Source organism: Durio zibethinus, chromosome 9 (genome assembly GCF_047325235.1).
Source record: "Durio zibethinus cultivar Kanyao isolate XHJ-2024 chromosome 9, ASM4732523v1, whole genome shotgun sequence".
Taxonomy (NCBI): Eukaryota; Viridiplantae; Streptophyta; class Magnoliopsida; order Malvales; family Malvaceae; genus Durio; species Durio zibethinus.
The window spans coordinates 25,810,454-25,827,792 of NC_143170.1; the positions used below are offsets into that span (position 1 = coordinate 25,810,454).

General features: G+C 31.7%; 3 protein-coding genes across 3 annotated transcripts; all 3 read left to right on the forward strand.

Annotated features, from left to right (window-relative positions):
- The first annotated feature begins 4,381 nt into the window (after nt 1-4,381).
- On the forward strand, nt 4,382-7,459 carry LOC149516901 (protein NEN1-like). The gene is made up of 7 exons (XM_089766220.1): nt 4,382-4,763; nt 4,848-5,005; nt 5,558-5,604; nt 5,679-5,742; nt 6,334-6,367; nt 6,456-6,789; nt 7,031-7,459. Exons 1-7 carry the CDS (start codon nt 4,475-4,477, stop codon nt 7,266-7,268), a joined length of 1,164 nt encoding a protein of 387 aa, XP_089622346.1. The 5' UTR covers nt 4,382-4,474; the 3' UTR covers nt 7,269-7,459.
- Nucleotides 7,460-9,606: 2,147 nt separating this feature from the next.
- LOC149516902 (two-component response regulator-like APRR1) lies at nt 9,607-15,734 on the forward strand. Its single transcript, XM_089765974.1, has 6 exons — nt 9,607-10,015; nt 11,298-11,459; nt 11,575-11,708; nt 12,052-12,219; nt 13,490-13,574; nt 14,263-15,734. Exons 1-6 carry the CDS (start codon nt 9,847-9,849, stop codon nt 15,207-15,209), a joined length of 1,665 nt encoding a protein of 554 aa, XP_089622100.1. The 5' UTR covers nt 9,607-9,846; the 3' UTR covers nt 15,210-15,734.
- Nucleotides 15,735-16,046: 312 nt separating this feature from the next.
- On the forward strand, nt 16,047-17,199 carry LOC111312620 (uncharacterized). The gene is made up of 2 exons (XM_022913063.2): nt 16,047-16,767; nt 16,918-17,199. The coding sequence occupies exons 1-2, from the start codon at nt 16,219-16,221 to the stop codon at nt 17,005-17,007; spliced, it is 639 nt and encodes a 212-aa protein (XP_022768798.2). The 5' UTR covers nt 16,047-16,218; the 3' UTR covers nt 17,008-17,199.
- Nucleotides 17,200-17,339: the final 140 nt, after the last annotated feature.

Below are 17,339 nucleotides of genomic sequence, written 5' to 3' on the forward strand. Positions count from 1 at the left end.
CAAACTCAGACCTCGTTAGCAACTCGACTGGAGAAATCTTAACTGGGTTTTGTGTCATAAACGGCATCGAGAAGGGCATAAGAGGAGATAGGCTTTCTGTCATATTTGTTGCGCAAAAAATACTGATGAAACTGGCGGCGGAGTCAAGATAGGCTTCCCTAAAGCCTTTTTAATTCTTCCCGGCCTTCTCTCCAAATCTCTTCCTGGTGATGAAGAAGTTGAATATGACGAAGAAGAATCCTTACTGTATTCCGAAAAACCAACCATTAATGGAAACGTCTCTTGCGCTTTTCTCAAAAGCTCTGCCTGGCGGTGATGATGAGACTGCTCATCCCTATTTAAACTTCTGTCTAGGGATTTAATGGCTGATGACAATGAAGGAAACTTGACAACTCGATCCATATCATTAAGAATTCTAGGAAATTCATTCAGTTTGTTTACCAAGTTTCTCTCAGGTGAAGGAGCCCTCATACTTTGAACCAATTCCTTGAAAGAAAGAAACTAATGAAAAATATATTTTTAAAATTTTCAAGGTTTAATTTGCTGAGGTGCAAATGACGTGGCAAGTGATATGGCAGCCCCGTTTTTTTTTTTTTTTTGTCAATAATGGGATGGAATCTGTTCATCTGACTAATTATCGGGAGAAATTAAAATTTCATAATTTATATAAAAAGTGGATGATAGTTTAGTGACCAGTTATGAAATTTGCTCAAAAAACAACATATGATATGTGGATATAAAATTTGAAAAAGGAGTTCATAAAGTATATAATATTTAAATAGAGTTTAAACTATTAATTTCTTAAATTAAAGTTTTAAATAATAATTTTATTAATATAATATATAAATTTAAAATTAAAATAATAATAAAATATATACTTGAAATGAGTTTAGACGAAATACTCTATACATGCATCCATCTAATATCATATTTTATAAAAAATTTGATCCTAATTTTAAAAAATTACCCCTCACAAAATTCAGATGAATCGAAATCTATCTGATAGGATTATTTTATCATTTTTATCAATTAACATTTTTTATTATAAAATTTATCTTATGAAAATATATAAAAAAAAGATGAAATAGAAAAAAAGTAAAAATTATTGATTTTTTTTGCAAAATTCATTTAATTAAAAAAAAAATTAAGGTGTCGCATGAACATCTATATTGAGTTTTTTTTTTTACAAATTTATTTATATTAAATTTTAAAATTTTAAAAAAATTGACAAAAAATATAAAAATATAAAATATCACATCAATACCTTAAATAAAAGTCAAACATAAGTCACAATGGGTAAAAGTTATATAATAGTTGATGGATTACATCTCAATTATATATAAATATAATAAATTTATTATATTAAAATATTAAGTAATAATTTTATCGATATAATAATATATAAAAATAAAATAAAAATAATTAATTACAAATATAATATTATATATATTGGGTGAGATGAAAAACTTTAAACCACTTTGAATTGGCCCCAATTTAAAAAAAAAAATTTTGGCCAAATCTCAAAAATTTTTAAAACTTGCACATATTGGATTAAGTTAAATAAAAACTTATGGGATATGAGTTATTTTATTATCTTTACACCTATTTTTTTTATTACAAAATTTACTTAATTTTAAAAAGTTAAAAACATTTTTAGAAAACAAAAAAAAAATAAAATGAGAATTACACGTGAATTTATTAAATTAAGCTATTAAATAATAATATTATTAATGAAATACATATATATAATTAAAATGAGTAATAAAATATATATTTATATATACTTGAGCATGATGAAATATTTTAAACTCGTCTTTAACTTAATCTCAATTTAAAAAAAAAGAAACTTGATCCGATTTTAAATTTTAAAAAAATCTATAGGATTTTGACAAATCAAAACTATCAAATATAAAGTTGTTTTGTCATACACACTTATATTGATATTTTTCTTTAAAAATTTATTTATCAGTTTTTCATATGAATTTATCTAATTAAAAAAATGAAAAAAGTGAAAGAGAAAAAAAAATAGATATTATATGCACAAATTCCTTTGCTTTTTATAAAAATGATTTAATTTAAAAAATAAATATTAAAAATTAAAAAAAAGAAAGAAGAAAACAAAAAAAGAAAATTGAGTTATTACACATCATCATCAGTGATGAACTTTTTTTTGAAAATTTATATCATGGATTTTAAAAAATAAAAACATAAAAAAAGATTAAAAAATCAAATCTGGATTTAACGTCTACACCTTTGCTAATATCATTTTCTTTAAAATTATCAAATTAAAAAGTAATGAAAATATATATATGTTTTTAATAATATTATCAAATGAGCTCATATTTAAAAATTTTAAAATATTAAAAAAACATTTATTAAATTAAAAAAAATTAAAAAATAAGTGTAAAAAAATTAAATGACTTGACATATAACATACTCTCGACATTGATAGGTCTAAAAAAATAAAATATAAAAAAATTTTATTAAATATATAAAAAATTAAAATTTAAACACGTGATATACTTATGATACCTTATAAGTCTCACACACAAAAATTTAAAATTCAAAAAAATATTTATCAAATTTAAAAAAAGTAAAAAAAAATTAAAAAAAGCAAAAAAAGAAAGTTAATATAAGTTAATCCCACACATAAAAAATAAAATCTTTTAAAATATTTATTTTTTGTAATTTTTTGAGAAATTAATTAAATATAAAAAAGAAAAAATATTAAAAAACCGAAAATAAAAAAACCAACAATGAAATCAAATGGGACTCATATTAATTTATTTTAAAAATAAGATAATTTATTGAATATGTATTTCACAAATAAAAAATTTTAAATTTAAATAACAAAAAAAGAAAAGAAAAAAAGGAATATGAACGTGCCACGTGGTAAATTTGTGTCTAAGTCAAAGGATGCGTCAAAGTTAATAAAATTAATAGTATGGATTAAATTATTTTTTTTTTTAAGTTCTTACTTTTTTTTTTGTAAAAAAAATATTTATAGATAAATAAATTATTTAATTCTTCGAGTCATAATAAGATATATCATATTTGATAATTTAAAATAAATAATTATAAATCATATATTTAAAATGATCTTAATAAATAATCACCGATAAAATTTGAATCTAAAATCTCTTCATTAAAAAAAACGAACTTAAACTATTCTTACTTTACTCTCTTATTTCAGATTCCGTTCTCTTTAATAACTATTCGAATTTACCTGAGCGGAGTTTACTCCTTGAACTTGAGCAATCCTCCCAAAACGCCAAATGTTATGCAATAAAACTTACGATTTAAATCAGATCGAATTTAATTTTAAATATTATATAAATGGATTTACTCATCAATCAGGGAGTTGTAAGTCATTGAATTAGCCAAAAATTTTCAGATGTATTATAAATGGATTTACAGACTAAAGAGACCCTTAATCAGTATATACCATTTGTGAAAACATCAGGCAAAAATTTTGACTTCTCCATTTCTGAGCTCAACTCCATTGCTACAGAAACATTATCTGCCCCACAGTAGCCATCAATCAAACAATTGCAAACAAACATATTCTCTATTATTTTTTAAATATTTAAAAAATTTCTTGTATCATTTTTAAATATTTTTTGCGGAAAAATCCTACTAAGGAAAAAGAAAACAAAGATGATAAAAAGAGAAAGGAAAAGGAAACGATGAAGCCAAAGAAAAAGAAAAAGAAAAAGACTTCCCGCTCCTAATTTAACTTGTCTCGCTCCTAAATCCCTCCTCTTTTTTTTAAACTAAAGAGAAACTTACAAAATAGGATGGTTCACCATAAATATTTATTAATTGACATCATGATAAAAAAATAATTAGTGGAATGAAATTATTTACATGCAAAATTGTAAAAAAAAAATTTTTTAATTATTTTTATCAACCTAGCATCTAATGATGTAAAATCACAAATATAAAGCCACTGTCTATGTCCTTTAAAAACACATTATATGTGTCTTGGGCTCTTAATTTACTGGTTAAAAAATCTTATTTATGAGTTCGAAGCTCATCATTTCGATCTCTTATTCTTTATTCAATAAAAAAAAATATTATATGTAAATTTCATTAAAAAATACATAATTAATTAACACTAAATCTACATCAACAAAATTATTATTATTATTATTATTATTATTATTATTATTATTATTATTAATTAAATTCAGAAAGTAGCTTAGATCTGAAATTTTAAATTTGAAGGTGAGTTAACGAACGAAGGATTAAAGGTAAAAGTATCGAATCTTGATTCAAACAAAAGGAAAAGGAAACCCACTAAAAGAATTAACGAGGGAAAATGGATCCTTGTCGTGCAAGTTATTATAGAATATATAGTTAGCCGTTAGCTTATGTAGATAGCGCGCCCAACTCTGATTTTGATAAAGCGAATAAAGAATAAAGAATAAAGAACAAAGTCACAAACTACATCCTATTCTCCTCCAATACCAATATGAATCCCACAATGTCCGATGACAGATCGGAATACTGCTTCTTCGATTTGGAAACCACCGTCCCCGGACAACACGGCCAAGGCATTAGGGCCATTCTCGAATTCGGAGCCATTCTAGTTTGTCCCAAAAGGCTCGTGGAGCTCAAGAGCTACTGCTCCCTGGTCCGACCCAACGACCTCTCCTCCATTTCCCCAGCGTTGGACCGCAGCAATGGTATCAACCAGGACGCCGTCGATGAGGCTCCTTCTTTTTCCGACATTGCAGACATAGTTCACGACTTTCTTCATGGTCAGTACCTCGAACTCGAATTTCTCTTTTTCCTTTTTTTTTTTTTTTTTCTAAACATGTGAAGCTTTTTAATGATTTTTGTAGGAAGGGTTTGGGTTGGACATAACATAGAGAAGTTTGATAGCGTGATAATAAGGGAAGCATTCAAAAAGATTGGTAGGACTTCGCCGGAGCCTAAGGCAATCGTTGATTCATTGACGTTGCTGACTCAAAGATTTGGACAGAGAGCTGGTAACATGAAGGTATTTTTAATTCTTGTTACAATCCTTAGCTTTGTACTTGTCAATGTTATAAAAAAAAAAAAAAGTATGGAAACTGTATTTAATTAGTAAATTGCAAAAGTTCGGGTCTTTTTGTGGATGGTATATGGATGTTTATCTTGTTACAGATTGTAAAACCTGACCCAACCAGGCCAAATGTTTGTTGACAAAGACAAACCGACCGTGTCCTGAAACGACTCGGACTGGAATCTGAGATCCTAACTCCAGCTCAGTTATTTTCTGCTTGTAGAGTAGATGTAGTAAAAGTTTGCCTAAACCTCAGACCTGATCTGAGCTAAAAAAAGTCAAAATCTGTAAAAAGATCCAATCTGCTCAATGGGTAGCTCTAATCTTGATCACTTTTCTGTTTGTCTGAGTTATGTTTATTCCGGGGGGAGCATGGAATTCTGTTGCAATATTAGCTCGTTATGTGGTTCAAGTTCCTAGCACCATCGAGATTCTGTTGCAATGTCAAAGCAAGACACTGTAAGTATGAATTTTTGGTTGATGGCATGTGTATGTACTTCTATGCAGATGGCCACTCTTGCAGACTATTTTGAGATTGGAAAGCAGACACACAGGCAAGTGATCTACAATGAGAATAAACTCTTTCTACTTGTTTCCTTGAAATAAACAATTTGCTATGATTATTCAGGAGCTTGGATGATGTTCGCATGAACCTTGAAGTTATCAAGTACTGTGCAGCGGTTTTGTTTCTGGTATGGTAGTTTTAGAATGTAAAATGCAGTAGCACTTGTGTCGTTTTGAAGGATGTGCCTTTGGTTATTATGCACATTTAAGAGTTCCATATTTCAAATTCGCAAATTTAAGCACCATATTTAACTTGCCTTAACTTCTGACATGTTAAGTCAGAGAGTTTGATCTAACAATGCTTAATTCATATAATATGCAGATAAAACTCTTTAAATGGAAGTGGGAATTTAAGATCCTCCAGCAATTCTCGTTCCTTTATATACCCCTGCTCCTTTTTACCATTAATTATCTGCTAGGCTGCAACTTCTTTGAATGATGGTCTGCATTTTGGTTATTCTTGTGTGGTTATAAATTATTGAAATCAACCTTCCGATACCTTTTGCTATTCCTCCGATTCCTTTCCTCTCATTAAGGAAGCTGATTTTCTTATGACAAAGTTTTTGTTTGCTTCTCATGACTGGTGATTTTTTATTGGTATTGGAATGCCTTGTTGCTCTCCAAGTGAAGGATGATATCTATTCGGTAGATGGTTAAGCGGGCATGTTTTTATAAGACTAATTTTCTAAAGTTTGATCAAATCTTATATTTATCTACAGGAGTCAAGCCTCTCAGATAAACTCTCAGCAGACAGTAAGTCATCTCCTGAGTAGCCTAGCCCAAACATGCACACCCTTTCTTCAAGTTTAACCTCTGAAAATGTTCCAAATTTGTTATGCAGGATTCCTAAAGCCTGATGAAATTTCTCTAACGTCTATCAGTGCGTCTCCCATCCCATATTATCGTGGCACCCACCGAATAACATTGTTACACAAAGATGTTGCTTTGCAGGTTTTTTGTCCTTGTTTGAGAGTGCAACTTGGAATCCGTGAAAAGTATCTTGATCAGGCTGGTCGGCAAAAATTGAGCTTTGTGGTTGATGCTTCTCCAAGATTATGTGAGGTTCTGGATGCTTGTGATGCTGCTGCTAAGAAAACTTCCGAGGATTGTGGAAGCAATTCTGAGTGGAGGCCTGTTGTGGACTGGGATCATACTTGCCCGCAAGTGAGACTGCGGTAAGTTCTCATTGCTCATTCATTTTCCTTTTGCTTTCTAATGGCATGAAAATGAATACCTCAAAGTCTAGGAAAAAGGATGAAACTTTGTGCTGCAGAGCAAGGAATGGAGTTTGTTTCACATCAAACCACCATTTTATAGGAACTCAAAATATCCTGATAAATTTAATTATAATTTTATTGAAACCCCACCTCTGCAAATTACTTTGCCTGATTCCTTGACTTTTTTTTTCCCTGTCAGCATACCTCCTGTAGCCAACGGGGATATTGCCCAATATGCCACAGAGATACATCAGCAAGACAGCTCTGGAACTGTGCAAAAACTTGTATTCAGCAATTATGATGCTGCAGAGAAAATTCGTAAGTTAATTAGAACAGGTATCTCTGTGGATGCATTCTTCAGCTTGGATACTTATGATTATCAGCGGGGAGCAGGTATCCTTTTGGTGGCTGAAAAATTGGTTATACTTTCTGACTAATGGAGTAAGTAGAATGGTGAATTACTCTATTTAAGATTGTTTCCAGATATGTAATAGTATTGTCTATCTTTGCTGGATCCATAGATATGAATTGATTTCTCATATACATACCTTCAGGATACAAATTAAGGACATTAATACTTTGTACCAAAAAAAAATTAAAAAAAAGAGAGTGATACTGCTGCTGATAATTTACGTAATTGTAATTTAATTGTAATGTTAATTTCATTATTTACAAATATATAGAGCACAAACAGTAAGCAGGAAGTTGAATTTTGGACCAAACATAAGGTCTGGTATTTGAATCAACGAAAAAATTGCTAATATCCGGTTAGAGTGATGATTATCGTATTCAATTCGATTATTTGATTAATGCATAATATTTTGAAATTTTAAAAATTAATTTTAATTTGAATTAAGATTTTTAAAAAAAATTAATTTATTTATATTGAATTTTATTGATTCAGTTTTGTTTGATTTATTAGTTTTTATTTTTTTATTATTTATTATTTTTAATATATATAATTAGATTTAGATAAAAAAATTATTTTTATTTTAAAAAATTTAAAATTTATATAAAAATTAATAAAAATGTAATTTAATTCCGTTTTGGATTTTTTTTTTTTTCACTTTGTGATTCAAAAACAAATCTGAACGGAATAAAAAAAATTTGAACCGAATCAAAAATTACAATTTCTATCAATTTATAATTTTTTCTTTTTTTTTTTTTTAATCCAAATCTATCAGCTACAAGCGTTAGGAATTTTTGAAAGCCCAAACCGGTTCTAAACTTGAATTCTGCTGTGCATGACATCATTTAAGGTTTAAAATTCTTCAGCCTTAGCTCTTTCAGAATGGAACGTTTGGCTTATGGACATAATAAAATCGTATTGCCTGAGCAAATCATGGGTTCAGAGTTTTTTTTATTTTTTTTTAATTTTATTCATTATAAAAAAAAAAAAAGCTAACCTTCTGACAGGGCACTTCTCTTGCCCATGAATCGTTTTAACAAATTATGTCTATTAAGGCTCTGCTTGAAGTATGAAAAATATTGGAATTTGTTTTTATTTATTATTATCATAATTAATTAAAAAAAAAAAAACAAAATTTTGTCTTAAGTGATTGCCATGTTATTTTCATACTTCTGTTTCCCAAAGCCTTATGGTAAGATCTTATAACGGAAAAAAAAAATGTATATGTGAAAATCTATAACGCTGAGTTTAGATTTAATAATTTAAAAATTATTATGTTATAATTTGATAAATTAAATATAAAATTATTTTTTTATTTTTATTAAATTTATATAGTTTTTGATAAAATTTAAAATTTTATTATTTTTTGATATTATTTTTGTCATGATACTACTAACGGCCGTGAATTTTATTTTCTATTATTGTAAATTAAAAATAATTTTCTTTTGAAAATTTGTTTTTTGCATCTTAATTAAATAAGAAAAGAAAAAGATCATTTAGCAAAACAAATAAATAAATGCAATTAGAAAAGAAAAAAATTTTTTTAATACATGTGCAATTGTGGTTGGCTTGTCCGCCATTTATTTAGGCCGCTCTGTCGCACTTTCCAGCTGGACGTGTCAAATTATCACGGGGCATGTTTTATAATCCAAATAAATTTAAAAAAGAAATATTTTATTTTCATAAAATTAATATTTAAAATATTTAAAATATTTAAAATGTTGATACTAATTATAATATAATAGTTTTGTATTTTACATTAAATAAATATAACACTGATACATAAATTGTCTAATAATCAATTGATTGCTTTTTTATTTTGTTTTTAATTTTTTTGGGATAGAGATATTAAGGAGTGACGTGGCCTTCTCTCTATCTCTACCAAACTATCCTAACGCTTGTCCCCCTTCCGCTTTTTTCTCTCCACTGTCCTCTCTTTTAGCCAGGTCATTTCCTCTCTATTATACAGCGAATGCGCACTATGCATCCCTCTTTCCATCTCCTCCCTCCATTTTTCTCCATCGAACGCTCCAAGTTCATCTCCATAATCACGTGCACGTTAGTCACAGTCAGTAACCCCAATTCTATCTTCTTAAAATTATCTGAAAAAAAAAAAAAAATCTCAGAACTCAGAAAAAAAAGCACTTTATCAGAATTCGGAAACCTATCTTCCGGCCTGCCCCTTTGTGTGTTACGTTGACGTGCGTCAGGTCTTTGGTGAGCTGAAATCTGAGCCATTGATGGGTCCCACTATCTTTATCATCCTACCCTTGATCCCTGCCGTTCGATTGCGTTCGCTTGACCTTTTGCTTGCCGTTTAGGGAAAGTAATTCATTTAAAAAGAGAAAAAAACAGTGACTTGGGTTAACAACAAGCTTAGTCTTTATTTGGTGGGGTGTACGGACGGGGAAAAAGATTCAATCCGAAGAGGGGTTCAGGAAAATTGGAAACCCTAACCCCAATTTCGTCTCCAATTTGGGTTGTTGGACAGAGGACGACTTTTATAGGCTTGCTCTAGTATTTGCCCCTTTTCTTGTAAATTTTTAATCTGGTAAAAAGGGTTTTTTTGGGGGAAAAAAGTGATCATTTTTTTGGGTTGAGGGAAAATGGAGAGCAAGGAGCTGAATTTCAATAAAGAGTGTAAAGCAGGTGGAGTTGGAGGAGGAGGAGGAGATGGTTTTATAGATAGGAGCAAAGTGAGGATTTTGCTATGTGATAATGATATCAAGAGCTGTGAGGAGGTCTTGTCGCTTCTTTTGAAATGTTCTTATCAGGGTATATTTCACTTTTGTTAATATGTTTTTTATTTTTATTATTATATCTCTTGTTGAATTGTAAGCTATATGTTTTCTTTTGGTTGGTTATTGGGTATTTGGAATTGAATTATGGGTTTTGTATATGTTGAGTTTTTGTGTTAACTTATTTGTTGCTTTGGTTTTATTTTAATTGTGTGATTGAAATAGTTGATGAAGTGAAAATGAGATGCTAAGGAGTTGATGCCTTGATGTGTGGGTGGTACTGGTTGAATTTTGTTTTAAAATTAAACCAGGAAAGATATGGATGTAAGTAATAAGAAATGATACGAGGGTTAAGGAAGTAGATGATCCGGTTGTTTTTGATAGAAATGAATGATGCTAGAAGATTCAAAATTATGACCTAACATGATCCTTTTTTGGCCTTTCATACAGCTGATCCCAGAGTTATGGGATGTAAGGTTTAGGTGGTGGTGGTGGTGGTGGTGGTTGTTGTTGTTGTTGTAAGTGGCAATTATAGTTTGAAAAAAATAAATAAATCAGTTCTCTACCTTTATCTTGTGTAAGAAAAAAATGATTTTTTCAGCTGTAACATATGTAGAACATTCATAGGAATGCTTGGATATGTATTATTCTCTTTTGTAAGTACTTTTTGTTAATTTTTGACCTGATTATGCCTTTTCTTGGACTGAATTCTAGTCTTCTGTTTTGAGTTACTTTGCTTCACAAGATCTATTAGTTTAGAAAACTTGGTAAAAACGATATTTGGGCTATGTATTAAATTGCCTTGCCTGGTTGTCTTCTATTTCCTTGACTGTCATGCTTTGCCTTGTAACATGCAAATATACAAGTCTGGCAAAGTGAGAAATTTTAATAGGATGTGGGATAATAAAAGAAAGAAGGATGAGAAATGAAGTCATTTGTGAGGAAGCACCAATTAAAGAGAAATTGGGAGAATGATGAATTATGTGTGTTTGGAAACATACAACATAGGGCTAAATGTGCTGCAGTATGGAGCCTTTTGATGCATATAGGTAGAAGGAGATTGAAAATCACATGGATGACATTTTGAGTTGAATTGTATTCCATTCCCTGGTAACTATCTGCCAATCTGAATAATGAATTATATAAATTTTAGAGTATGTTCATCATTTCACCGAAGTTTTCTTCTGCTTTTTGTTGTAACTCAACCCTTCTATCATTGTAGTTTTTAGGAGTTCCCTTTAGTTTGACGACACTTTTCATGTATATATTTTAGAAATGATATGTCAGCTCCATGATTCCGTGTTACTTTTTATTCACAGTGACTCCAGTTAGGTCTGCTAGACAGGTTATTGATGCACTGAATGCTGAGGGAACTGAAATTGATATCATACTGGCTGAAGTTGACCTCCCAATGACAAAAGGAATGAAGATGTTAAAGTATATTATGAGGGATAAGGAACTACGCCGTATTCCTGTAATTAGTAAGTTTGTTCTTGTACTTTTTTTCTTCAGCAGTCCAACTTTCATGGTAGTGAATTTCCCTTTTAATGTTTGTGGTCTGATCATTGTATATTTTTGCTTCCTTTCTATGATAAGTGATGTCGGCACAGGATGAGGTCTCTATTGTTGTTAAGTGCTTGAGGCTTGGTGCTGCTGACTATCTTGTCAAACCTTTACGAACCAATGAATTGTTGAACTTGTGGACACACATGTGGAGAAGGCGGCGCATGGTTTGCTTCTAGCAATTTACTTTTCCTTTTATCAGTTAGTCTTTGTTATATATGTGTGTATATATATATATATATATATATTTGTCTTTAACGATTTATCTTGTTTTGTTGCTTTCCTTGGTTCCCATCTATTAAAAAATAGTTCCATTGCAGTTGATACTTCTAAGAGTATAATTAGGATGAATAATCTTGCTTAGATAAGGGAACTGAAATCCATTTAATCAGCATCCATTTAGAAGTTGATAAAATTTTTATATGTATGTTCGTATAAATATGTGACAAACCATTTTTTGATATTTGCTAAACCATTTTTTGATATTCACTTAGATGCTTTCCCTGGCAGCTTGGTCTGGCAGAAAAGAACATCTTGAACTATGACATTGATCTAGTGGCATCAGACCCTAGTGATGCTAATACAAACAGCACGACTCTGTTCTCGGATGACACAGATGACAAGTCCCGGAAGTGCACCAATCCAGAGATGGGTGTTTCAACAAATCAGGAAGATGAAGTGAGTATTGAAGTTGGATAACCAAGTATTTGTTTGTTTGTATTTAAAATTAAGGGGTAAGGTATGTTTGACTGTGCATTGTTAGATCATGAACTTATGCTCTAGAAAATGACCTTGCCCCATGACACACTGAGTGTGAAAAGCATGATTCCATTATAAGTTCCAACTTTACGAATAATTGTACCTTTATATATCTGAATTTTGCATACAGTATATGAGTTGAAGTCCTAGTCTTAGACATAGAAATAGTTATTCTACTTGTGGAGTTGCAAGGGAGTGATTGCAATTACCAAAAAAATGAATGGAATGAACTAAAAACAAAATTAAAAAAATGGACTTCCGTCCTGCAGATTTTTCAATCCTGAGATACAGACAGGCTATATGATTTGAAGTAAAATATGTCATGTAGGCTAAAAACAACAATTGCCAAGCCTGCCTTTACTGAAATGATTTGTAGGGATACTTCAGTTACTTCAAATTGATCATATACTATTCAAGAAAAGAAAAGGAGTTCTGTATATTATATTTGGCCCTGGAATTTCAATTCCATAAACATAGTGTCAAAGTTACTTCTCTGAGAAGGTATTGCTGATGTTGTTATTTTGTTGAACTGACTGTGCAGGTAGTTAGCTGCATTGGAAAGTTGTAAATGATAGATTTGAATATGTACTTTGCAGAATTTACAATTATAGGCATGTTAAGAAGTGGAAAAAATTAGGTTCTGGAATCAAATGGTAGCCTTGACCAATTATACACAACTCATTCTCAGAATAAATATGTCCATATACATATCTATCTATGCATGTAAATGCGCATACATGTGTTTATCCATATGAATATGTGTATAATATGGATGATAAAAGCAGCAAACTTAACTAGAGAAGTACATGTCTTATTGGCATCAAACCTAGGGGCATATAACTTGAGAGATATTGTATGTGCTGAAGTTTAGAGGTAACACTGAACAAACTGAAATTAAAAAGAAAATAAAAATGATAGTTACGGATTTATAATGTCTCAAACTTTTCATGTCCTCCACAGTTACAAGATATGATTATTTAAATTTGAGAAACCATTCATCAAACATGCTGTATGACTCTTTCCGCAAAACTTAGAGGCAATTAAGATTTTCTTCTTTAACATCTGTGCGGGTGTGTGCGCATGTCATAAATTTGACAACCTGTACTTGGTGTTGGAAATGTATGGCAAATCAATTGTGTTAAGAGTGAAATCTATCATTTGTATTTATGTAATTATTTTCCTATTTCAGTCTGCTGCTGCTACTTTAGAGCCTCCTCAGACTGATTCATCAGAATATCGTCCTGATGTTCCTGGAATAAGTGATTGCAGAACAGGTTGACTGCTCTTAAACTGCTCCTTACCAGAAAATTGCTGGAGTGTCCCTTGTGTTACTGTGTTCAACTTACTGCTGTGTGCCATATTTGAGAGAAATTATCTTTGATTAATGCATGAGATATTTATAAGAATAGTGTGAAATGCCATCATTTTGCCTTATATTATCATATTCTTTCAAAAATGTGAAGTTTTGAGTTTGAAACAAAACCTTTATAATGTTTCTTCTATGAATGCATGCGATATATTCATGTTCTACTATTAATCAAGTCGGAGACTGTTTTTCTTAAGCTTTGTATCAAAATTAGCCCCCGCCACCCCCGCTCTCCCCTTTTCAAAACGAATTGTATGAATTGACACTGGTGCTAATTTTAGTTTTGTTTGATGGCTAGATTTGTCTGCTTATCATTCCTGTTTATTTTCTAAAACAAGGGTTTTTGTGCATGGAGGTTTCACATAGCGATAATGGCATGCCAGTTTACATGCATTGAACTGGGATTTGACTTCATGCTACTGGGAATAATCTGTGTCTTCTCTCTAATCTATAGTTCATTAGCCATGCAAACACTATTCATTATGTAACACAGCAAAACTGGAAAAGCATTGCTCTATTCCTTTCTAGTTTTCAACATTTTCATTCTTGGATTTGTCTTATTTAGAAGGCGATGGAATGGTGGTGACTTTCTGCAGGGCAACTTTTATCTGGTCCAAAGAAGAGTGAGCTAAAGATTGGTGAGTCATCAGCCTTCTTTACTTACGTGAAGTCAAGTGCAATCAAAATTAGTACTCAATTGGCCACCCCCAATTATGAAAATGCTGCTCAAAATAAGATCATTGAAGAGAATCTTCAGCAATTTGGTCAACAAGTGGTTAATGATACCCAAGTACAAGAGAATGGGGAAGCATGGGAAAACTGTTCACAAGGAGATGATTTTCCTAGCAGCAGTGGTATTCCAGATTCACTTTCCGTGGAGAGGTCCTCTACTCCTGTGTCAATGGAGTTCTCACAACAAGGGAATTTTAAGGAAGACAAGTTTTCTCAGGTGCTTGTGCCCCCAAGACACGAACCTCAACATGATGTATCAGGTTTATCTACACAAAGTGCATACCCCTACTATATGTCAGGAGTTTTAAATCAAGTAATGCCATCATCAGCCCAGTTTTTTCAGAACAACCTCCATGACCTTCAAAATCAAGCTAGTTCCGCATTGCTACCTCAATTCAATCATCTTCAACAATGTCTTTCCTATTCTCACGTAAGTGGGATGTCATCATTTCCATACTACCCTGTTAATATGTGCATACAACCTGGTCAGATGCCAACTGGTCACTCATGGCCATCATTTGGAAATTCATCTTCTGCTGAAGTGAAAATGAGTAAGGTTGATAGAAGAGAGGCAGCATTAATCAAATTTAGGCAGAAAAGGAAGGAGCGCTGTTTTGATAAGAAGATTAGATATGTTAATCGAAAAAGGCTAGCTGAAAGGAGGCCTCGTGTGAGGGGACAATTTGTGAGGAAGGTAAATGGTGTAACTGTTGATCTTAACGGGCAGCCTACTTCTGCTGATTATGATGATTATGAAGAAGAGGAGGAGCCGGCATCAAGGGATTTTTCTCCAGAAGATGATATTTCTTGATGTTGATGTCAAGCTCATCATAGTTATTGAGCATCTTTTTGTTTGTGTGTACCTCTGCCTGTTTCCTCTTATGGAAGAATGAGAACTAGTCACTGTTTTCCATAGAAGAGTTCTAAACATCGGTGTATTGATTGAAGAGCACAGGTCACAAATCAGAACAAACGTGCATTCCCAAATATCTATCAGGTGAAAGCAGGTAGATTAAGTTATTGCAAAGTGCTTCCATCATGATGCCAAGTCACCCTGGTTCACCTTATTGAAGTCAGCCGCAGCTGAAGGAACTAATATAAGGAAGCTCTTGATCGAACCAGTTCCCCTGTCAGTGGAGATCACACTTTGTAGTTGTATTGTTTCCATGGTTCAAATTTAAACAGTATAACCAAAGGCATTTCCAGTTTTTCTTTGTGAGAAGTGAAACTTTCCATAATTGTTCTCAAATGAGAATGTAAAATCTTGTGGGAGTTTTTCAATGAAATTAAAAGCATTGATGAAGCCACTTCTATATATTTATTTCTATTTCTTCGACTTCCTGCCTCCATTTGTCAATCAAATGAATCAGTGTGAATGAACAGATCTTCAGAACTTGGTGCCCTTTGATTATGATAACCAGCAAGAATATTCATGTTTCAAATCACAATCTGACATTTATGCTGATGTTGCTTGTTTCAGTTGAAAGTGGTAAATGATGCCTCCCAACCCATTTCAGAACTTGTCAGTGTCAGTGATACGATATCATCCAACTCTGTCAACTAGACGTCGTTAAGGTTTGGCTGGTCAACCATGCATGCATGAAGTTTTTTTTTTTTTTTTTCGTGGATACAAATTATAATAAATAATTAGCATATTAAACAAAATATAAATAAACAAATTATTTACCCTTTAAAAATTATACAATTTACCGTGTAAACCAGCAAGGAAAACAACAGGCCTTCTTCCAATTAAAATGGGAGCAGCAAGAAGATGCAATTAGCTTGTTGCTTTCTTTTGTTTTTTAATACAGCCTACCAAAATGGTAGAATATGATAGAATTTTAGAAGGCTTATTATTTGAGTGGGAAAAGTTCCATTCCATTAATCAGCACAAAGAAAAACAATCCTCAAAACCGAAATCCAATCATCAAATAAAGGAGCAATGGTCGATGGTAATGATCAGAGACTCTGTTTCTCACAACGACTTGTCCGTCTTCCCTCCCATCAACCATGAAAATCTCCATCACCAAATTCAAGAACAGCAACAGCAACAGCAACAGATCCCACCTATCAAATCGACACTTTTACCACCGTCAGATGCCAGCGACGTCGTCCCCTCGTCCACTGATCGTGGGATTGGAGAATGGTTGGGAATTGGGCTTCAGATTTTGCGTGCTAAGATCGTTAGCCTCGCTTGTTATTTCGGTTATAGAAACGGGACAATTGGAAGGGCATTTCTGTCTGTTCGAGTAGTTATTGGCGTAGCGGCGGTGGTGCTGTTGTGGTCGTTTTGCAAGCGGGTACGGCGGCGCCAACGTCGGAAAGAGAGCATGTTACAGTTGAAGACGATTATAAAGGAGAAAGATGAGGTAAGGTGTTTGTTGAAATGCTTGTGTTAATAATAGTATTTGTTTTTGTAAGTCTTTGAAATTTATGTTGGATTTAACATCATTTTTTCCTTTCGGTAATGAATTTTGGATTTAAATATATATATATATATATATATATATTCTCTACAGAAAATTGCAGGACTGTTAAACCAGATTGCTCAAATGAATCAAGTATTGGTAGCACGTCATAAAGCTCTAGTTTCAAAGTTGACAGATTGACAGCATCTGGTTCAAGATCAAGTCCAAGACCCATCAAATTGATGGCGATCCCGCGACTGAGTGATCGCATTCCACATTTTAGGCGAAAATTGAGATCTTTAATAGTGGTTGAAATTCAGTTTGTCTATGGAGGATATTTTATTACTTATATTTTCCCAAATTTATAAAATATAATAAGTATTAGTGAGTGTATATGACTTTATTCATCTGATTTAAGGTTGCTCTTTAAGGCGTAAATAAACAGTTCATGGAGGCTTCTTTTCGATTATTAAATTTTACAAATAATTATAGAACAATATTTCAAGAATCGATAATTAAACTAACATATCATA

Bases quoted from the DNA above. Each gene is read 5' to 3' on its own strand.
- LOC149516902 (XM_089765974.1), top strand. From the start codon at position 9,847: ATGGAGAGCAAGGAGCTGAATTTCAATAAAGAGTGTAAAGCAGGTGGA. The intron at 10,016-11,297 runs GTATATTTCACT...TTTTATTCACAG, and splicing joins TTTGAAATGTTCTTATCAGG to TGACTCCAGTTAGGTCTGCT. The intron at 11,460-11,574 runs GTAAGTTTGTTC...TTCTATGATAAG, and splicing joins ACGCCGTATTCCTGTAATTA to TGATGTCGGCACAGGATGAG.
- LOC149516901 (XM_089766220.1), top strand. From the start codon at position 4,475: ATGAATCCCACAATGTCCGATGACAGATCGGAATACTGCTTCTTCGAT. The intron at 5,006-5,557 runs GTATTTTTAATT...ACTTCTATGCAG, and splicing joins AGAGAGCTGGTAACATGAAG to ATGGCCACTCTTGCAGACTA. The intron at 5,605-5,678 runs GCAAGTGATCTA...ATGATTATTCAG, and splicing joins ATTGGAAAGCAGACACACAG to GAGCTTGGATGATGTTCGCA.
- LOC111312620 (XM_022913063.2), top strand. From the start codon at position 16,219: ATGGTAGAATATGATAGAATTTTAGAAGGCTTATTATTTGAGTGGGAA. The intron at 16,768-16,917 runs GTAAGGTGTTTG...TATTCTCTACAG, and splicing joins TTATAAAGGAGAAAGATGAG to AAAATTGCAGGACTGTTAAA.